Consider the following 22,942-nt stretch of genomic DNA (forward strand, 5'->3'; position numbering starts at 1 on the left):
AATATTGCTCAAGAACTCAAAAAAAGAGTATGCACTCGTATACATGAGTATCTTTTTTTAAAAAAATGCACACACAATTAAGCTGGGTTCTTAAGATACAATTCTAGGGAGAGGGCTTACTAAAATATATGGAACTGTTTATACATGTTAAGCAATAGACATAAACTCCAGGCAGCCTCTCACATTGTCATTTTAAGACATAAGATCTTTCCTATGAGGAGGCAGGCAAGGAGAGGAGGCTACTTTAGGCAATGGATATAGGTCCTATTATTATTATTATTATTATTATTATTATTATTATTATTATTATTATATTTCTATACCACTGTATCATAAAAAAAATATAATACAGCAGTTTACAACAATATAAAAACATAAAAACAACCAATAACACCATAAAAGTAAAAATACTAGCACATTTGCAAGACTAAGCAGGGTCCAGTATGGTTTCAAATTGAATGGGGGACTGCATGTTGAGATTCCCGTATTGCAGAAGGTTGGACTAAATGACCCTAGAGGTCCCTTCCAACTCTTATGATTCTATGATTCAGCGTTAAAACAAAAAACTAATATCAATAGACCATTGTAGGGGATATACTCTTGTCGTTCAGTCATTCAGTCGTGTCTGACTCTTCGTGACCCCATGGACCAGAGCATGCCAGGCACGCCTATCTTTCACTGCCTCCCACAATTTGGCGAAACTCATGCTATTCACTTCTAGAACACTGTCCAACCATCTCATCCTCTGTCGTCCCCTTCTCCTTGTGCCCTCCATCTTTCCCAACATCAGGGTCTTTTCTAGGGAGTCTTCTCTTCTCATGAGGCAGCCAAAGTACTGAAGCCTTCCAGTGAGCACTCGGGGCTGATTTAAGGATGGATAGGTTTGATCTTTTTGCAGTCCATGGGACTCTCAAGAGTCTCCTCCAGCACCATAATTCAAAAGCATCAATTCTTCGGCGATCAGTCTTCTTTATGGTCCAGCTTTCACTTCCATACATTACTACTGGGAAAACCATAGGTTTAACTATACGGACCTATAAGGACCTTGGATGGTTGCTCATGAGAAACCAGGCAAAACTCCAGCCGTTTCTTTAGTAGTTTTATTGTGCATACTATGTACAGTGCTGAGCTAAAAAGTTCATGTCTGTATCAACCGTCTGCAGAATCCAGGAGTGGCCCCTTCCGGTTCTGACCCCAACATAAGAGTTTCAGTATACGAAATCTCCGCCTCCCCTCTTTTTGTTTCACCCCTCTGTGTACTTCGGGTGACAGAAATAGCATACCTCCCTCCTCGCCCGCTGAGCAAGAGGAGTGCAGGGTCTCTCCAACGTCCCCAGAGCCTCGGCTCTCCAGCTCCTGAGCTGCCTGCCCCTCCCCACTGGCGACCTCGCTGCTCCCTCCGCTGCACGAGGAGGTGCTACTGGTCAGGTGGGGCTGGGGCTCTCTGTAGCATCCCAAGAGCCCTTCCACCACCCTGCGCTGAGCCGGGGACAGTTCCCTGACAGGACCTTTGCCGGCAAGGTGATGTCTCTGTTTTTTAAGATGCTGTCTAGGTTTGATATTGCTTTCCTCCCAAGAAGCAGGCGTCTTTTAATTTTGTGACTGCTGTCACCATTTGCAGTGATCATGGAGCCCAAGAAACTAAAATCTGTCACTGCCTCCATTTCTTCCCCTTCTATTTGCCAGGAGGTGATGGGACCAGTGGCCATGATCTTAGTTTTTTTGGATGTTGAGCTTCAGACCATATTTTGCACTCTCCTCTTTCACCCTCATTAAAAGGTTCTTTAATTCCTCCTCAATTTCTGCCATCAAGGTTGTGTCATCTGCATATCTGAGGTTGTTGATATTTCTTCCGCAATCTTAATTCCATCTTGGGATTCATCCATTCCAGCCTTTCGCATGATGAATTCTGCATATAAGTTAAGTAAGCATATACTCTTAGTTGCCTTAATTAAGCTTGGCTATGACGGACAGAAAAAGCTGGGACATTCTCTTTCACTCGCCCCATAGAATTTTATTTAATTGGAGCTTGCACAGAAGAATCTGTTGGTAATCCCTCCTATTAATTAGTGGACCAGAATATGAGTTGTCCTGGATTGGTCCTTGCCAAAATGTCCTGGATTGGTCCTTGCTTGTACCTCAAAAGAATCATGTTGGAATGTTTAATTTGTGGGTCTAGAGACGGCTCAAGGATATGTGCCACAAGAACCTCTTGCAGCCCACCTTTCAGAGTTTCAGTTCTAAGAAATCAATAATGTGAGTTGAGCATTCTGAGAAATTCATAGGACTGATTTTAGGGGAGGCTTTGTTGACCTAAAATTGTAATACCGTTGAACAAAGAATAAAGATGCCTCTCTGGAATAGAACTGTATGGCAAAATCAGAAAATACATTTTGTTTTAGTATAGTATGTCCACCCCAGGCCTAAGACATCACTGAGTGTGCTCCAAATAGATGTTGTATAAGTAAGCAGGTGAGTGTGGGAAGTACAAGGTAGACATTTGTGAGTCTGGCCACTATTGGTGCCAAGGCATGGTGCTTGTTCCTTCTGATACATTTAATGGCTGGATATCTAAACTGTTGTCAACTGCATGAGTTGTAATTGTTCCCCCACTCCCATTGCTTGGGCTTTGAACAGTGTGGTCTGAAGTGCACTGCACTGTATCTGTATCTATGTGTTGGGAATATAATATTTTTTCTGTTGTTTTTTGTCCACACACCCTTAGTGAGCCCCTTGTGTTAAGGACTACCCACTCTCTGCTATTTTTTTTGTTTAAGTTGACTGAAGTGCTTCATACTAAGGAGCTTATATCACTGTGTTGGAGTAGCAAGTTGAATTTGCATTGACTTGCGTCTGCATGTACTCATTGAGCCACTGAGGGTAACGACTATCTTCCTTTTCTCCGCAGCCATTCTGAGTGAGCTGCTACAGAGAGAGAACAGAGTTCTTCACTTCTGGACCTTGAAGAAACGGCGATTAGATCAGTGCCAGCAGTATGTGGTCTTTGAGCGTAGTGCTAAGCAGGTAGCTTAATAAAACTCTGCTTTCCCCTCTTGTTCTGTTGTTACGGCTGACAGGTAATAATGGACTGTGTAATAGATTAGTTGTGGGAAGGGTTGTATCTTAGGGACTGCAGACTTTGCATTATGAGACCCCATGTTCAATTCTTTGCATCAATCAAGATTGGAAAACTTTTTGTTATGAGGTGCCATGTTCAATCCTTTGCATCAGCCAACACTGGTAATGACCCTAGAGAGTTAGTTTCAAACCTGACACTAGTTGAAACTGACAGTGTGAGCTGGATAGGCTATTGGCCTGAATAAGGCTGCCAGGCTGCAAACCAGAAATAAACATTTTGCCTTGTACATGCTGAATGCTGTGGGAGAAATTGTTAACTGCTCCCACCTGTTTCTTCCCTGGGTCTCCTAGCACTTGGTCTCAGACCTCATCTGTTGTAGGGCAAAACAGAAGTTCTCCTTGTTTCATTAGATGGAGAAGAAGGGTGAGCCAATATACCCATGGGCGAGGCGGATGTGATGAGAAGCCTAACATTGGCAACCTCTCACACTGCGTCTGCAATGCAGTGATCTCTGGTCTGAAGTCTTGCAAGACTACTAAGGTCAAGATCAAGCAAGGAGTCTCATAGCACCTTAAAGACTAACAAATTTATTACCTCTTCAGCTATTGTGAGCTCAAGTCTACTTTGCCAGATGCAAGGAAAAATATATTGTGTGTAAGTGTCTGTGATCATATAAAATTCAAGGCAGTGGACAATCCATACTGTGCTATATTTTGCTTGCTTGTTTACCATGTAAAGTGTTGTTAGATTTGAATTTGAGGCCTTCCTGTCAGGCTTCTTCTTTTCTGAGGGCTAGTGGTGCTCCTCAACTTCAATAGAACTTGAATAATTAATTTTGAAATGTGCCAATGAGAACTGGTTGCATGGGTGAAAGCAAGTCACTTTGTTTTTGATCATTTGATCCCCCACCCTCCCATTTGTAGGCCTTAGACTGGATTCAGGAAACAGGAGAGTATTATCTTTCTACTCACAACTCTACGGGGGAATCAGCAGAAGAAACTCAGGAACTTCTGAAAGAATATGGAGAATTCAAAGTACCTGCCAAGGTAAACCCTATTTTACCTTTTTATAATTTCATGAACTTCCTTTGGTAGTTTCATTTAAGGAAATGTAGTAAATGTATACAACTTACAGGATTTAGTCTCAGTTACACTATTACTTATCTACATGCATCATTTATTACTAAATAAATGTATAACACGATATATTTAATAGCTCTGAATGTTATAAATGCACACACACACACACACATTTTGAACTCTATGGCTGAGATCCAAAAAATACTAATAATGCAATCTTATGTGTGTCAAGTCCCATTGAGTATATATAGGATTGCAGACTGAGGCTCACACAAGGGGACTGCTTTCCTTTGGAAACTCAGTCCATGCATTATCACAAACATCTTTTAAAACTCACTTCAAATCCAAAAGGAGATTGTGATGTGGCATGGAGAACAATTTCTTGAGGAAAACAACTCTAAAGCCCACTTTTGCTAATGGAGCTAGTTTCAGAGTTAGTTCTCTTGTATACTGACCGATGATATTAATTATTTCTAAAGAACTACCAAACTTCAGAATGACCTCAGAATATTCTGCCCTTGTTTTGTAAATTCCAATATCTGCCTGTTTGGGGCCATCAAGCTCTGCAGTCTCCCTGCTATCACTTTGTACCCACATCCCCATGCTCATCTCTTCCTGACAGGTTCCATTCCTGTCTGCTGCAGTGTCCATTTGAAGAGAAATTCTGACCTAGCAGGTCAAAATTAACACCCATAAGCAGAATGGTGCTGTTACTCTCTGCTCACATTGCCACTTTCGAAAGATTGCTTCAGAACCAAAGAATTCTGCAAAGTATTGCAACCTGTAACAATTAAGTTCCATTGAGTAGTAGTGAGTGGCAGTGGGAAATTCAGAACTATTTTAGATAATAAATGAAAAGATTGCACTCCACCTACACTATGTCTCCAAAGATCTCAGGAACATTTTATGTTAGTGATGCTTGTGAAGAACACGAGGTCCATATGGTTATTATGTGAATAAAAATTGAACAAAATGTTCATGGAAGATATGATAACCAAGGAAAACTCTTTTGGGCAGCAAACCAAGGAGAAAGTGAAGCTTCTCATTCAGCTGGCTGATAGCTTTGTAGAGAAAGGGCATACTCATGCCACTGAAATTAGGAAATGGGTTACCACCGTCGACAAACGCTATCGGGACTTTTCACTGAGGATGGGGAAATACCGCTACTCTTTGGATAAAGCTCTTGGAATCAATACAGAGGTACTGTAAGTCACATGTTTTGCTGACATACTTTAAACAAATGGAAAAAAAACCTTAGAGGAATTAGAACTGTCTTATGTGAAAATGCTTCCATGCATTACATAGCCAGCCTTACCTTGCTTTGGAATAACACAGAGCACACTCGGTGTGGATTTTGTGACACAAAGTTGCGCCTTTGTCACACAAAGGCTAGACAAGATGACAGGGGAATGATTGGTTTGGTGCCTAGGAAGTTGCTATAAGGAGTAATCAAGTAGACTTCCAGGTATAAATTCATGTAGATGATGATCAGTCAACATAAGACAAAATGGTACTGTAATTCATTCAAAATTGCAGGGCAAATCAATGATTAATCTGTAATTAATTCCTAGCTGGCACTACTTGTGAAAGGCTGCAGACTTTACTGGGCTGCACATGGCCTATTACATGGCTTTTTGTGTTTATGGCACTGGCCTTGTGTATGTACATGTTTGACTTGAGTCCCACAGAGCTAAATGGATGCTATTCTGGGTAAATCTACTGTTTTGGAGCCCATTCTGTTACAGCCAGCAGGACATGTGAAGAGCTGATTTATGTTACCATAAGCCAGGGCAATATTAACTTTTAATTATTGCCTCAAAAATTCACTTCAAAACCATTCAAGTGAGAAAGAGGGATTGGATCCTAATTTCCTTATGTGAGTTCCTCTGACAGTCACCTTCACATTCTTGCTATGGCCATTTTGGCTCCTAAAAATCTTGCTCCTGAAGATTGGGAGGCCTTCTGGAATAGGATGGGATGCTGCGAAGCTGTCTGCAGCAGAAAGGGGGGATTCGCAAAATTGGGCACTTACCTAGTGCAAGCAAAAGTGTGCTTCTACTCACACAGGGGTCAAAGCCAATGTTTTTATTCAGATCTGGTTCATTTGAATGAATAATGCAATAAAGATGTACCAAGTATCATTTATGAAATCTGAGCAAATGCTGTCTTTTGGGGAAAGTAGAGTACAACCCTTGGAGGCAATATTGCAGAGCAGACAAAATGTGTCTGCTTGCTGCCACCACTGATGTGTCCCAGGATTCCCATGAGGAAAGCCATACCTTTCCTGAAGTCAAATGAGAGGGAGGAGTACTGATGAAGCCTACCAAATTGGTTGGGGAAAAGGACTGAAACCCTCCCTCCACCAGCCAAATATGTGATGCAGTTAGCCAGTCATTAGTAGGTCTGTATGTGCAGTTGTTTGATTGATTTCTTTTCTTTTCTCTTTTCTCTTTTCTCTCTTTTTTCTTTTTCCTTTTCTTTTTCTTTTTCTTTCTCTTTTTCTTTTTCTTTTTCTTTTTCTTTTTCTTTTCTTCCAGGCCTATAGCCTTTTCTTTCACTTTGTAGATATGCTTACTTTTACAAATCATAGAAATGTGTTTTAAATCCAAGTCACTACTCTTTTTCAGGATAACAAGGACCTGGAATTAGACATCATTCCAGCCAGTCTGTCAGATCGCGAGGTGAAGCTGCGTGATGCCAATCACGAAGCTAATGAAGAAAAAAGGAAGTCAGCCAGAAAGAAAGAGTAAGTGGTGAGAAATGGGCACCTCACAAAACATAGCACATGAATGACAAATAGCAGTAGTTCCATGTGAACAATTCACCAAACCCCACCTATTTGTGAGGCAGGTGAGATATCCTTGCAGGAATGTTATGCAGATAAAAGACCAGAGTTTGGAGAGAAGTAAGATATGTGGGATAAGTCCATGCCTGATAAATTAAAAACATAATTGTTTTTTCTCTCTATGTGTGTGTAACTAAATGCTAATTTCTTCTTATTTATCAAGATAGAAACTCATATTTATATAACCACAACAAGATTAACAACATTTATAATTGATTCCAGAAATTTCTTGAATTATGTAAGTATTATGCAAATTGCATAGACATGCAGAGATGGCTACAATACATAAATCTTCAAACATGATATGATACATTCTAAATGTATTTCCATAATCCAGGGAGAAAATACAAATACAGTGGTGCCCCGCTAGACGAAAATAATTCGTTCTGCGAAAATTTTCGTCTAGCGGGTTTTTCGTCTTACGGAGCGGCAATGACAGCCGTGCTCCGCAAAACGAAAAGAAAAAAAAAAGACGAAAATTTTTCGTCTTGCGAGGCAGCCCCATAGACTTTTTCGTCTAGCGGGGCAGCCTTCCGCTAGACGAATGCCTTCGTCTAGCGAGTTTTTCGTCTAGCGAGGCATTCGTCTAGCGGGGCACCACTGTATGCTAGAGACTAGGAACCAATGTAAACTGATGGGAAGGGAGAAATGTCTTGAGGAGTTACACTTTATTTACTTTCTTATTAACACTTACCGTACTATTCCATGTATAAGACTAGGTTTGTTTGTTTTTTACTTTAAAATAAGGTTAAAAATCTGGGGGCATCTTATACACGGATAGTGCACATGCCCATTTTCTAAATTTGGGGTCCCCAAAAGTAGGGGACGTCTTATACATAGGAGTGTCTTATACAGTACACGGAAAAATATGGTATACCTCGCTTTTCCTTCAAAGAACTTGAGACAGTACTGTATACACAATTTCCTTTCCCCAATTTTATCTCTGCAGCAATTCTGTGAGATAACTTAAACTTAGATAATGTCTGGCCCAATGTCACCCAGTGTGCTTTGTGCTGATTTAACTGGATATCACCAGTCCCAGGCTGATACTCTAATTACTACATCATAGAGGAGATGTTTAAGTGCTCTTTTCATACATTACAAAAAACTGGAGAAAGCGGAACGGTGTCCACACTTGCTTATTGCATGCATGAAGCAGTCCCTACACTTCCAGTTTGTAATCCCTCCATCCCTTAACATGAATGCTTTTCTAATTTGGAAATGATAGAATTGTTGAGTTGGAAGGGACTGCAAGGGTCATCTAGTCCAACCCCCTGCAATGCATGAATCTTTTGTCCAATGTGGGGCTTGAACCCATGATCTTGAAATGTTATAATACATGATGAGATGGTCACGTAAACAATATTTTATTATTTCATTTACAATGTGTAATTTAGGCAGCCCAGAAAGATAACAGTTACAATATTCTGTACACTTACTTTCAGCAAATATCCATAGCATTGGTCTACGTAACATTTAAAGTATTTTTCTTTCTTTCTTGCGAAGAATATGAGAAAGAGAGAGTTTGTGTTTAATATACAGATTTACTCCAACACATTTCTGCTCCTAGATTCATCATGGCTGAACTGCTTCAGACTGAGAAGGCCTATGTCAGGGATTTACATGAATGTTTAGAGGTATGTTTATAAAGACTCTGTACTGTTTCTGATGGCTGGTGGTCATAATAAAATTTGTTGCAACTACCACCATGATGTGGTGTTGTGGTCTTCAGTTATAGCAGGGTTTTCAAGGATTATAAACTTGCCTGGATATAACAGTAGATGAGACCTGTGTGGAGGTTTGCTGTGCTGTGTAGGCTGGTTCATGATGTTTGTGTTTCAACAATCTGAAAATGCAAAAGCCTTCGATATTTTCTACAGGTAGAATGGAAGGTGGGTGCAATGTATGTGTTCAAAACTGATATATTACTCTTTCTGTAGACATGCAACACCATAAGTAATATACAGCTTTTAATGTTGTATTTTTAAATTGTTCATGGTGAAGGGTGGGTAAGAAATGTTATTATTATTATTAATTAGTGGGTGAAGACAAAAAAAGGTAACATTCAGTTTGGACCTCAGAAAAAGGTTTTGTATGCATAGCAAAAAAGAGAGGAAAGGTTATGGTAATTGAACATTTGAACTAACTGAAGGTGTGTCTGGACATCAAGCATATATCTTTGAATTTGTTGAGATATTTCTTATCACTGAAGCATCCACATTCATTGTTTAGGTTTATTAGTTGTGTTGGTGTTTATTATTATCTTTTAGCTTAGAACTGCACATTTTCTGAGACATTCTGTGCCTTTGGCAAGAAAACTGGAAGATCTTTTCTTTTGTTGTGAACTTCTTCTCTGTGTTTAAGAACTGCCTGTTGTCTTCTAGACCTATCTTTGGGAAATGACAAGTGGAGTAGAGGAGATACCCCCAGGGATTCTTAACAAAGAGCACATAATTTTTGGCAACATCCAGGAGATTTATGACTTTCATAATAAGTACGTATTCTTCAACACTTTGAGAAAGGTACCCTTTTGGAAGTTTCCTGTTTTGCAAAGCCAGGAATGAGCATTGAGGCCAAGTACTACTCTCCTCCGGCATCACACGCTGAATCTGGTGGATAGACACTGGCTTATTATTTAACAGTAAGCTGCAGTTCCCTGGTTTAAACCTAACAATAACAAATTCTGGATTAATACAAGCCAGGATCTTCATGCTGAAACCAGTGTGCCCTGAGACAGAGCAGAGGAGGGACATGCAGAGGAGTGCTCAGTCCCAATGCTCGTTCATAGCTTCATATATAATTGATTATGAAGTCTCAAACAATTGGCAGGAGTAGGCTAATGTGTGGCAAGAACAGGTGCTGAGCTATGTAGGGGGGAAATAACTGTGCTGTAGATTTTAACATGAGAAATATTGGGCAGCCCTGGCCTACCTGCTTATGCAGCCTGGAGACATGTTCTGTGCGATGACGCTCCCCACTCATCTGCTCAGACCTACAATGTCTAGCATGGTTGCCCATGGGGATCTTTCCAGTTGTGCCAAGCATTTCTACACCAGGAATAAGACAGTTAAGGAATACCTAGTCCCATCTTTGAAACTCACGCTCTACGTAATAAGGAAATTGGCATGGCAATTATGCTAAGTATTACAGCCAGGCATGTGTGGCCTACTATGTGGATAAGGTAACCAAAGCTCAGTAACTTGAATTCACCCAGCATGAAATGTGACTAATTCTGTACTAAAAGAAGAGTTGCTACTGAATGTCTCATAAAGAAAAAATCAAAGGGAATTTGAAAGGTCCTGCTCAGCTGAAACATCTATAGCAAGGATAGGGGACACATAAGTTGTTGGACTCCACAACTTTCATCAGTCCCACCCAGAACACACAGTGGTCAGGGATTATGGGAACTGAATCAAGTCTGTAGGAATTTCAAGGGGAAGTGAAATAATTTCTTTGAGATTATTGAAATGTCAGAGGTTGAGGTTTGCACATCTGTAATCTACTGCCAGATTTTACGCTCAGCAACATTTGAGATGAATTTGGAGGGTCCTTTTTCTGTGAAATATATGCAAGCATTTTTCATCATCCAACACCTGCTTCTACTAGGTGGTTGTGATGTTCCCCTGAGTCACTCAACCAAATAGCATTGGAAGGTGTACACTCATTAATATCTTGTATCAGGTTGGTTGGGGTGCAGGTAGGGCAAGCATATTATAACCACAGTCCTCTCTCTTACATTTTCAGCATTTTTCTGAAAGAACTGGAAAAATATGAACAACTCCCTGAAGATGTGGGTCATTGCTTTGTCACCTGGGTAATGAGTCTTAACATAGCACCATTTATTAATGGATGTCTTGAGCATTTGTAACAGGGACTGAGTAGCCTTAAGTAGGACAAAGTAGTGGACTGTGCAGTTATTTAGGCAGTATTTTGTTGAATGGTAATTGAACCTATTATAGGAAGTTTTCCCTCAAACATTAATTTCGGCCATCTAATAAGTCAGCTATTTGCAAAAGGTTGCAAATCGTCACGCGGCACCAAACTTCTGCCAATGGACAATCAGATCAATATAACACAAATGCAACTTAAAATTTAAAATTCCAGAGTTCATCTGCTAACATAGATTTGTTTTGATCAAATAACTTCTATGTAACACATACAAGTTTGAAACAGATCCAGAATTTTTAAGGTGTACAGTACCATAGGTAACAGCAACATTCCGATTCTTAGAAAATCTCAGTTCCTAATTTAATTATTTCTAAACTCCTCATCTTACATATTTTGCAAGATATATTTGAGTGGCAAAAAAGACTTAAATAGACACTGAAATATGCCAGTGGGTACTATAGATAAAATTTTCAAAAGGACACACATTTAATTAATAGAAAAGACAATCATGATTTTCTTGTAGATTTTTTTCTACTAGTCTAACATATTCTGTTTTACTTTTTATTGTTCCTTTCATTTGCAGTATATTTCTAATTAGAGGGGACAGGCATAAAGTATTCATTTATTCTGTGGAAGTTGAATTGGAAATGGCTCAAGTACAACACTTGATCATCTTGCCTTTCTCCCCTCTTGGTGTTTATTTTCACAGGCAGATAAATTTCAGATGTATGTTACATACTGTAAAAACAAGCCTGACTCCAGCCAGCTAATCCTAGAACATGCAGGAACATTCTTCGACGTAAGCATTTATTGTTTTTCTATGTCAGATTAGACAATAACATGTGTTGCAATAGCCATCCAGTTTGGAGGCTTGTTTGTTATATGAGAGTTCCCCCACCCCCACCCCCGCTTGTGGTATTAGACACCATGCAGCAGAGACTTGATGGCTGCCAAAGTTTCCCTCTCATCTCATTTTCTCCTGGCTGCCACTGAAAAATTAGAACTGCACTGGCCCAGTTCACACATAGCACTAAGCCAAACCATGGCTAAGTATGAACATGCAAGTATGTACATACTTGTAGTAAACATTGCAACTGTTTAACACCTTCCCCAGTCCTACTGCTGCGCTACCTGGAGCTTTGCCATAGTTTGCTTAGCATTACTGTATGTCTGACCCTGGGCTTGTGGTTTATCTATCTCAGTGGACCCAATCCAGATGTCTTTGGTGTTCTAACCTGAGAGCTGCTGCAGCAAAACCTTCTACCCTGGCCAGTTTGTGTGGAAGGACTGTGAAAGTGGTGGTGGCTATGCCACTTCATCAAACCCATTGCTATTGGCCAGGAGTTTGGATTAAATCTCCTCTCCTGAAGTCTCCAAAGCCCTGATGCACTAATGGTGCATTTTAATTTCCCCTTGCAGCTCTTTGTATCCTGGTCTGATTCCATTAATAGAAGTGTAAATTCAATGGCCAACTCAAATTTGAGTCAGAAATTTCAAATTCTAATGGCAATGATTTGGGACTTTTTGCTAAAATTTCGATTGTACTACCTGCATTTTACTAACAGGATCCAAATTTACTCCCAATATTTGAGACTTTGTTTATAAAAAATATATAAACTTAAAAGTCTGGGAGGAGAAATGAATATTGCTTAATTTTAAACAGTTTTTAGGACCAAACTAGGTGAAACATTAGATATCTGTGACTGGTTCTGCCTTCTTTTCAGCATATAACAGCCACAAGGAATCCGTTCCAGATTAGGACAGCAGCACTGTGGAATGAAGGTTAACTCTTTTTCCAAATGCTGTTTACCCAATGAAAATACCCTGTCAACCACTGCTTTCTTTGCTCTGAGCCAAGGCAGTTTTTCAGGAACAAAAAACTAAGTGGATAGCCTTTTTTACTGCACAGAACCACTCTCAGCTTGGGCTATAGGTAGGACTCCAATTTGGCTGGGTCCCTGCTCTACTTAGCATAATGGTTAATCTAGTCCTAAATTGAACATCTCAAATTACAAATATCATCCCTTGGCAGTCTTTCCACCTAGATGCAGCTGTTAAAGTCTTATATGACTCGCCTCATTACACGTCCTTGATTACATTTTCTCTTTTTAGCTCATTATTTAGAACATTTTCAAGTGAGTTAAGGAAAAAGAAAGGTGGAGAGAATATTATTCTTTTTAATTGGGCAGAGTCCCATAGGAGTCTCTTTTAGAATTATATCTGTCCCTTTGGTGAAAATATGTGTGATAGTTAAATATATGAACCAGCAGGTGGCATTCTTGCCTACTCAAAGGGATGTAACATTTCAGCAGATTAACATGTTTAACAGGGTATTGACACAGATTAAAACGCATTTGCCTGGCTAAGCTTTTGTAGCCCAGCTGCGTTATGCTGGTTGGAAATATTCTGATAATGCTTAACACAAAAAAGTTGATGTTTCATCCCATTTATGTTTTGCAAATGAGTGGTAGATTTTTCCTTTCTCTTTTTCAGTTTCTAGGCTAGAAAATCCCTTTTCCTGAAAAGCAACAGGAAGAAAAAGAAGCTGACTTTTTGTGCATTTTGGAAGAGTTAGTCTGACTGTACTTTGTCATAGCTGCTCACATAGTCATTCAATCATGCAAAAAGACTGCAAAATGTTCCTTGCTTGATTTGGCACCTCTTCAGGTGTCCTTTTCAGAAACAGGGCAGCAGAAAATCAGAGATGGGGAACATTATGGTGGAAATTAGGTGCTCTGGGAACATTATTAGATATCTTCTTGTCTAATTCTGGCCTTATACTTAGAACTGATTTGTTGTTGTTTTTTTTAGTGTGAGCTGACAGCAGTCTAAACTAACATTGAAAATCTGGCACAAGATAGATTAAAAGCCAACAATACTGGGAATAACCCAAGCAAGGTGCACAAAGAGTGGGTTATGGAGGCTTCCTTCCACTAAAATTATCTGAATCCAGCCTGCAGGGCATTGTGGCTTCTCCTGCTAAACCAGAAGACAGCTTACCTGTGCTTTATTTATTTATTTAGTAAATTTATGTACCATTCCTCATCCAAAGATCACATATACTGTGTGCCTCCACACACAGCATCCAATGTCCCAGGTAGGGACCATGTCAAGGATGCAGGTTAATCCTGATCAGGATGCAGTTGAGGAGGCTGGGCCATGATGAGAGTGTGTATTTCACAGCAGGGTGGGGGTTACAGTTTGGGGCAGCATTGGATAGGACAACAGTGTATTTGGGAACCATGTCTGTGTGTCCTGGGATCACTCTCAGTGTACTGCTGCTCTCTGTGAGGCCTGATGTCCAGGCCTGTTGCCAGTGGTCAGCCAGAATGGGCACTGGTCAGGAAACCAAGGGGCTCAGCAGGATCCCTCTTCAACCCGGCCCACCTGTGCCTACAGGGCAGCTGGATTCTCACTTTAGCAGGTGGTGGTGCCATATTATTATTATTATTAATTGAATTTGTATACCACCCTTCATACGAAGATCACAGGGCAGTTCACAACACAAAAATACAAAATGAGAACACAAAATATATAATACATAATAAAACAAAAACAAACCAATGCTAAGGACTGCATTCTCCTGCTCCGTTCCCAATGAGCCAAAATTCATTCAGGGATTGAATGTGGCTTCACATGCATGTTTCCTTGCCTATCCATGTGAGAGTTGCACTCCCTACACAGGGATAAGGAATAGTGTCATCTCATTCTGTGCAACTAGGTTCAAAAGCAGCAAGGAAACTGGACTAATTAGGGCCCCTTCACTTGTTGCACACAGTTTATGTATGGAAGGTACTTGCAGTTTGTGTAACAAAACAGGGAAGAGCTCAGTGGGTGGCCTAAGAGAAACCATGATCTCTCAGAGATTGATAACTTGGGTCTACTTTGCACAGTTGAAAGGATTACTGAACTAAACAAAAGAAGCACTATATGAAGGATGGAGAACCAGGGGCCCAGGGGCCACATCCAGTACTCACAGCCTTTCTATTAATCCTACCACCATCTCCTTCAAGCCCTATACCCTCATCAGCATAGGCCCAAATCCTCATACCAATGCCTGCCAAAGTAAGTCAACAGCCTCCATGCTTGGAAGCACTTGTATATTCAAAGAAGTGTCTGTGCCTTTCCATTCTTCCTCTTGCATTCTTGCCTGCACTCAGAAGCACTTGGATGCTCCAGGGAGTTTTCTGCAGCTCTCAACTTCTTCCAAAAGCACTTGGGTATGTTCAGAGGCACTTGTCCATTATTGCTGCCTCCCACTTAACCCAAAGCAATAATTATCCCATTCAGAGTTGTTTCATGTCCCTCAGTCACAACCAACATAAGCAAAATCAGACTTCAGATTTCTCTCTCACACACCACCCTGTTGTTGTTAGATTGATTGAAAGAAAGCTTTCTGTTGTCATTTTCCCACTGGGGACAGAGAGCCCAGCTTGATATAAAAGACAAATAGCATAAGGTTGCTTGAAAAAGTGAGAGATAATACGCAGAGATTGTGGGGCTGGTGTGTGTGGGGGGGCACAGAGACTGAGATGAGGGTGGAAGGGAAGGAGTGCAAAACTCCTGTTGCCCTGAACTGCAGAAGGAGTAGCCTGATAAGAGAATCTGGAGAGTGGGAATGGGGAATCTGGAACAGAGAAAACTGAATGTTATACGAAAGCATGCGCCCAATTGTGTATTTGTGTGGAAGGATGGCTGTGAAAGAGATGTGAATAGGGTGTGTATGTGGTTCTGCACCCCACCTACATTTGCTTTGTTCCCACCTGCTGCTGGCACGTGGCCTCCAGATGTTTACCCATGGAGAATGCGGCCCTTGGACTGAAAGCTTTTTCCTGCACATGCACTATATACTATATGTAGCAGGTGGCACTGTGGGTTAAACCACAGAGCCTAGGGCTTGTCGATCAGAAGGTCGGCGGTTTGAATCCCCGCGACGGGGTGAGCTCCCATTGCTCGGTCCCTGCTCCTGCCAACCTAGAAGTTCGAAAGCATGCCAGTGCAAGTAGATAAATAGGTATCGCTCTGGCGGGAAGGTAAATGGCATTTCCGTGCACTGCTCTGGTTCGCCAGAAGTGGCTTAGTCATGCTGGCCACATGACCCGGAAGCTGTACGCTGGCTCCCTCGGCCAATAAAGCGAAATGAGCACCGCAACCCCAGAGTCGTCTGCGGCCGGACCTAATGGTCAGGGGTCCCTTTACCTTTACCTAACCCTATATGCAATTGAAATTAATAAGAAACCCATATATAGATTGTAACTTGTGACTACATGCAAGTCTTTCATTATCCATGTCACATGCTCTGGGAAGCCATGGCCAACTAAGTTTTCTCAGTGTGAGGAGAAACTGTTCATCAGAAGTTATTATCTACACACTAGTTTTTGTACATATTCTTATAGTAATTCTTACAGTAATTGACTGTTGAAATGGGAATCAGTCATAGGGCAAAACAGAGCATCATTTACTAAAGCATTATGTTGTGCCTTGGAAATGAAGCAGAGCTGACTGTCTTTACTTAGCAACTCTCTTAACACATAGGTGGATTCTTGCTGCTTCCTGATTTCTCCAGACTGGAACTATACAATATCAAAGTCTCACCTTCCTCTGAGAACACCTGCTGCTTGTTCTTGCTACGTGCACTGCAATAGCTCAAATTGTAGGGGTCCAGGGTGGCCTGGCCTCGGTTACCTTTTGTAATCACCCCTCAAGAACATGGTTTAGCTAAAATAGGAGAGGGGGAGTCAGGAGTTAGGGCTTATTGATTTCATAACAGATTCCCTTGTCCTGCTCTGTCATAACTTGAGCAGTGCCAAACACTTTGGTTTAGGGAAATTTTAAATTGTGTCATTGCACATCTGTGTGTAGATACACTGCACAGACACAAAGCACTTCAGTTTAGGAGCAATTTGAAGAATACAAGGATAACTCTCCTATGTCTACAGATTGTGATGAGAATCAGGAAGATTTAACTGGCTCTCTCTTGTTTGCTGAACAGAAAAGGAACAATACATATTATGCCCTGTTAATTTTGTTGGAGCTGTATTTCACTCAGATTTAGCAAACCGTGATCAAAGGGTTCCTGAAAGTTACAAAGCAATCAAAATCTCCATATGTAGAAGGGGTTTAGTGATTCCCCCACCATCCCTGCCAAAATATTAAAATTGATCTAGGCTTTAATGGTAATTATCAAGAAAAAGTCACATTTTTTATGGGAGTAAAGATCTGTTTAAAACAAACCATTTATTATTTTATTGGGAAAGCATTAACTGACATATTTGTATTGAACGGTCTCCCTCAATGACCACAGGGAATGTTATAAAATTTCTCTGTGGATATACTGTTATCCATCAGGAAACCACATAATAATTATCTGTTCCAAAAAAAAAAACTGGTCAGCCCAGGTATTGTGCAGCTAAAATTGATTATGTGTGGCTGCTTTTCAAACTGACTAAGTCTAGGAACCTTTTCATCATGTTCTATTTATATGTTTAACTTCACTGTGGTTTTATTTTGACTTTTTAAAAGGAAATTCAGCAGAGGCATGGTCTGGCCAATTCCATTTCCTCATACTTAATCAAACCTGTCCAGAGGATTACCAAATATCAGCTTTTATTGAAGGTACATCAGTGATTTGTTTCTACTCTTATGATATGGTACTTATTTGCATATGCCTTTATTTAACTGATGGTACACTAACTGAGAGGAATGTGAATCCCACACCAGCTCAGTTTGAGTAATCTAATTTACTGTAGATTTAATTTACAAGGTACATTGTGATACTAGATAGCAGGCTTGGAGAATCATTAAGTTTTTCATTGTTATAATAATATATGTTGTGTTTCTTCCTTGTCCTCTCCTAGTCCTGCTTCTGTTGTGCTACCCAGGGCTAAGCCATGGTTTGGCTTAGCATCACATCTGAACCTGTGCATGTGGTTTGTTTCCTTTAGACAAAGCATGAGTGGTAAACCAAGAACAAACCATAGTTGTGGCTCATGGTTTGTCTGTAGTAAGACAAACCACAAGCCTGGGCTTGGATATACTGTTAAGCCAAACCATAGCTTTGCCCCAGGTAGTGTGGTAGCAGCAGAACTGGAGGAGGAGCATAGCAGTCACTATAATCTCTCCAGGAACCCACATGTTTGCTCGTCTGCAAGTCACTATCAAAATGGCATCGGTCACATTCAAAGTCACTGGGTGGAGCTCAGAGATGGTTGGGTCACAAAGGAGAAAATGGGCTGAAGCAATATTGTTATAATAATACCCAGTACCAAACTTAACTTTAATATTCAGTAAAGTGGAGAATGAGTGTTTGTTATTGATGTTATATCAACATTATCTACATCTGACAAGATACACACTCATACAGGTGCCTAATACCTTGATTTGAATAAACATATTGACTGCAAAATAAGGAAGCAGCAATCTTTTATGGGGTTCAGTCTTGTTTTCTGTTTCTCTTCAGGAGCTTTTAACATGCTGTGAAGAAGGGAAGGGAGAACTCAAGGATGGTTTGGAAGTGATGCTCAGTGTTCCTAAGAAAGCCAATGATGCCATGCATGTTAGCATGTTGGAAGGTAAGCAGATTTTGACAGCAGGAAGGAGAATGTTACTACATGAATGAATGAATGAATGAATGAATGAATGAATGAATGAATACACCAGTAAGTGCAGAAGTTAGCGTTCTTTTGGATGGATAAATAGTTACTGCATTTACAGATATTTGGCTTTACCAAGTAACTTTGCAGATTCCTGTTCCCAAAGAAAGAATGAAAGAAAGAAAGAAATTGATACTATCTATAACTTGTGCCACACATTCTTAAATGTTTTTGTTTTCAACACACAACATACCTCCTTGAAGTTGCCACACAATCCCTTTCCCTCTTCTTGCATAATATATTTTTTGTTCTGTACAGTAGTTTTGTACAACTTCAGCAAGTGTGTATTTGCATCAGAGTCCCAAAGGGCCACTGCTTCCTCACCCCATAATGGGATCCCCCTTTAGGTAAACCTTTTGGGAAAGAAAAGGGGGTCTTGGTGGTGGAACACAAGATTGATATGGCAAGGAGGTCAGACACAATTTCGGACATGCACAGAATTTCATGGCATTTATAGATATGACACATATGTCCTTCCCTTACTTTTGGTAATTCTTTAAAGAAAAAGTTTCATTTCTCAGTCTCTGTCTTATCAGTTTGTTTAAAACCAATTTCATTTCATGATCTTTATATTTTTCATTTGATCTGATTTGTTTTATATGTAGGATTTGATGAAAATCTGGATGTTCAGGGAGAACTGATCCTTCAAGATTCCTTTCAAGTGTGGGACCCCAAATCTCTCATCCGGAAGGGTCGTGAGAGACATTTGTTTCTCTTTGAAATTTCTCTTGTTTTCAGCAAAGAGATCAAAGATTCTGCAGGGCACACTAAATACGTTTACAAGAACAAATTACTGGTATGTTTGCTGAGACTAGAATGAATGTTTGTATGGGCTTATTGTTTAAGTATGAAGGGCTGGGAATTAAGGTGTGCATGTCTTTGTACCAAATTTGGAAGATGCTAGCAGCTTGGTGCCACATCCCATGAGGATTAGCTTTATTCTACTTTACTTGGGAAGCAGTGTGCAGAGGATACCTGAAAAGGCTTAACACTATTCAATAAAGTTATATTCATTGCAGTATGATACTAGATGTGAGTTTCTTCCTAGCCTCAGTTCTAAATCTGTAGAAAATGTGTTTCCCAACCATCTTTCTTTCCTAACAGACCTCAGAACTGGGAGTGACAGAGCATGTGGAAGGAGATCCCTGCAAATTTGCCTTGTGGTCTGGACGGACTCCCTCCTCAGATAACAAAACAGTGCTGAAAGTGAGTCTCCAAGTTTATTTTCTGTGTCTTCATCTCATTGTTCTACCTCAGCAGCCATATGTTGTTAGATAAATCTAGCTCTGTGGTACAGCTGGCAGTTTGTTATTGAGTTTGATGTGGAGTCCAGTTCTTCAGACTGTGGTTCCTTAGCAGTTCTCTACTTCTACAGCTTCTACAGCATACCTATACAATCCACCTGATGATGTTGCATTCATAATGATGTAGCAGCTGAACTGGCCTTGAGGTAGGAGTTAGGATGCTGTGCCCACATGATTTAGCCACCTTGGGTCCTGTGCCGTGATGGGGATGGAGATCCTGCCAAACAGAATGGCTTCTGTTCACCCACTCTCCCCATTTCAGGGCTTTCTACCAGGAAGTGATTGTGTTTAAACCCCCCGCCGCCGCCCCAAAGCTACTTATCACCAACAAGTTGCCTAAAAGTTTCCCTCATGTCTCCCCAAGAACAACTTAAAGCTACTTATCACCAAAAAGTTGCCTAAAAGTTTCCCTCATGTCTCCCCAAGAACAACTTAAAGTAGCATAGAACTTGGCTTAAGACATGCATGGCGAATAATCAGAGATAATAAGGTTTTAATGAAGCATAGATAAAAGTGTACTAAAATGATACAATAAGTTCTTAAGAAAATGGTTTTACGTGGAAAGGTTATAGAAAAACAAGCTCAACCCACAAATGGAGCAAAAACTACAACAAATTAATCATGAAGGCTTACACACAAATTCCACACACTCTCTGGTCACATTCCTTAAGGCTACAGACTTAGGACCATCTTGCAGTTCACAGTGTGTAATTAATATGGCACTTCTTTAAGTCTGTCTCCTGACATGTATTTCCTCCCCCCCCCCACCTTGATCTGCCTCTCTAAGGATTTCCTGGGTACTTGTAACCTGAAAGTTCATTTGATTTACAAATCAAACATCATACCGGTACCTTTCAAAGGCTTCAAAGAAAATAATGGCCCTTGTCCTTGATAGACAACATACTTTCCTAACTAAAATGAGGCACCTAGCAAGTTAGGTTTTTCTTTGTTTGTTTGTTTGTTTGTTTTGCTTTAATAAGGTCTAGAAGGTTGATAGGAAATTAAATCATGCCCAAGCATTGCTAGGAAAAGTCCATGTGGTCCAACTGAATGCAGATCAGGTACAAATTATCAGATTCATGAGACAGCAGTGTTGTTTTTTTAATTTGGTTTTTAATAAAGATTATCTTATGTTAAAAAACAAACACATAAACAAGGAAGAGAACATATAGCATCTCTTATAGAGTCTTTTTCATAGTTTGTTTATGTTCAGTATGAGACACTATCGTTATAGACATCATGTAGTTGTGGGGGGAGAGAGAGGGGGAAGGGGGAAATGGTCTGTGGTGTTGACGTGGTGTGACGTAAGGAACATATTTGCTATTCATTGCGTATAACAGAAGAGAATCAAGTTCACTGAAAGTTCCTTTTTAGTAATTCCCACCCCCCCCCCTTAACTACAGCCCAGTCTCTCTGGATTGTTTTGACTCTAACGGTTTTTTCACCACCTGAACAAGCTGGTCATTTTTGCTGATTGGTTTTGTTTTAACAAGGACCTTGTAGCATAGAGAAATCCTACTGATGGAACAGAGCATCCTACTTCCCCCTCTGTCAGGCATATTGTATTTTATGTACTACACACATTTATCTGGTTTTTGCTAGAGCAGCTGGTCAGGTGCTTTTGATACTTGAACTACTTCTGATTTACCCAGGCAGATTGTTCTCTAACGAAGGACAAAGGAATGGAATAAACTGAAACAAATCACTAGAACATGAACCCATACTTCTGCTTTCTCTGTTGAATTTTTTAGGCATCCAATATTGAAACAAAACAAGAGTGGATAAAAAATATTCGGGAAGTGATTCAGGAAAGGATGATACACTTAAAGGGAGCCTTGAAAGAGCCAATACAACTCCCCAAAACCCCAGCAAAGCAAAGAAACAACAGTAAGAGGTAATCTTAGTAATTCCTTGGAATGACCATAATTTTTAATCACTTGATGCTCTGCTTAAGGTAATTGGTTTGCTATGCAATGGCTTTGTGAAGATTTGTCAGTGAGGGAGAAATTGTATAAATAGCTGTTTCAGTGAATATCAACTTTGTCTACAGGGATCAGTTTCTCTCACAGCCATAGCCTTGGATCCCAGCAGAAATCTGGCATGGCTCTGCCTCTCAGCTGCCCAGCTGGTTCCTTGCTTCTAGTTCACACTCCTCTTTCTAACAGTTATACATGGGAGCCCCCCCCCCCCCCGACCCATTTAGCTCTAGCTTGGAGACACTTCCTTTGTTACCTTAACAACCCCATACTTAGCTGGCCATTACCAAGAAACTGGCCTGGCTATTCCAGCAATTGAATCCTTGTTGGATCCAGGATTTAGAAGGACTCAGGCATACAACCTGCCCTCTGCTACATACCAAAAAATAAAATAATAAAAATAATAAAAATCACAACAGTATGACTTACAGAGAGAACATTTGAATGGAAGGGTAGGAAATATTCCAAACTCTTGTAAAATGTAGGAAATATATAAAATGGAGGGGAAGGGTGTCAGTACATTAATGTTTTGCACTTTTCCCTTAAAGATTGTTATGACTTCTTAATTCAAACTACTAAAAATGCAAGGACTGAGAAATGACCCTTGGCAATTGGCATCCGTTTTCCAAAACAGCAAGGCTATAATCTAGATAGCTTGGTTTGGTTAAGTGAGAAATCCAAGCAGAATGGGCTATGGGCATGCCACTCTCATTACAGAGCTATTTTAAGAAACATTGCTGTCACCATATAAGCCCAGGATAGTCAATTTCCAAGAGCAAACATGGTTATTATGTGCTAGCTTCATGGTAGAGGTGACATCATCATTCTAAATTACAGATTGAGTTGTAACACAAATGTGATCGGCTGAGCAACTGACTCTTCACACACTAGCAGAGCAGTTTTCAAATCCATTGACGAAATTTTCTGGTTCTTTCCCCGCAGAGAGGGAGGAGAAGATGCTGACAGCCAGGGAGATGGGAGCAGTCAGCCAGACACAATTTCGATTGCATCCAGAACTTCTCAAAATACAGTGGACAGTGACAAGGTAGGATTTGTTCTTGAAAATATAGGACTGCTGATTCTAGGTAGAAGAATTTGAAGTATTAAACTGTAGTCAGA

At 40.3% G+C, this 22,942-nt stretch overlaps 1 protein-coding gene across 15 annotated transcripts in view; it reads left to right on the forward strand.

Moving 5' to 3' along the window:
• The window catches only part of KALRN (kalirin RhoGEF kinase), a 494,138-nt gene that overhangs the window by 351,613 nt on the left and 119,583 nt on the right, over positions 1-22,942 (forward strand). For 12 of the 15 annotated variants that reach the window (XR_004427468.1, XM_033162965.1, XM_033162941.1 and 9 more), the window contains 14 exons: positions 2,909-3,024; positions 4,003-4,125; positions 5,176-5,358; positions 6,786-6,904; positions 8,574-8,640; positions 9,388-9,497; positions 10,748-10,817; positions 11,601-11,690; positions 17,414-17,506; positions 18,351-18,462; positions 19,149-19,339; positions 19,648-19,749; positions 21,599-21,741; positions 22,766-22,868. Coding sequence is in view for 14 of the 15 variants with exons in the window: in XM_033162965.1 (XP_033018856.1) it covers positions 2,909-3,024; positions 4,003-4,125; positions 5,176-5,358; positions 6,786-6,904; positions 8,574-8,640; positions 9,388-9,497; positions 10,748-10,817; positions 11,601-11,690; positions 17,414-17,506; positions 18,351-18,462; positions 19,149-19,339; positions 19,648-19,749; positions 21,599-21,741; positions 22,766-22,868 (1,622 nt within the window). In the remaining variant the exon portion in view is untranslated. Of the gene's footprint in view, positions 1-2,908; positions 3,025-4,002; positions 4,126-5,175; positions 5,359-5,599; positions 5,669-6,785; positions 6,905-8,573; positions 8,641-9,387; positions 9,498-10,747; positions 10,818-11,600; positions 11,691-17,413; positions 17,507-18,350; positions 18,463-19,148; positions 19,340-19,647; positions 19,750-21,598; positions 21,742-22,765; positions 22,869-22,942 lie in introns of those variants that run through there. The other 3 variants (XM_033162950.1, XM_033163019.1, XM_033163009.1) reach the window with 3 other exon arrangements.

The sequence above is a fragment of the Lacerta agilis genome, chromosome 1 (genome assembly GCF_009819535.1).
Source record: "Lacerta agilis isolate rLacAgi1 chromosome 1, rLacAgi1.pri, whole genome shotgun sequence".
Taxonomy (NCBI): Eukaryota; Metazoa; Chordata; class Lepidosauria; order Squamata; family Lacertidae; genus Lacerta; species Lacerta agilis.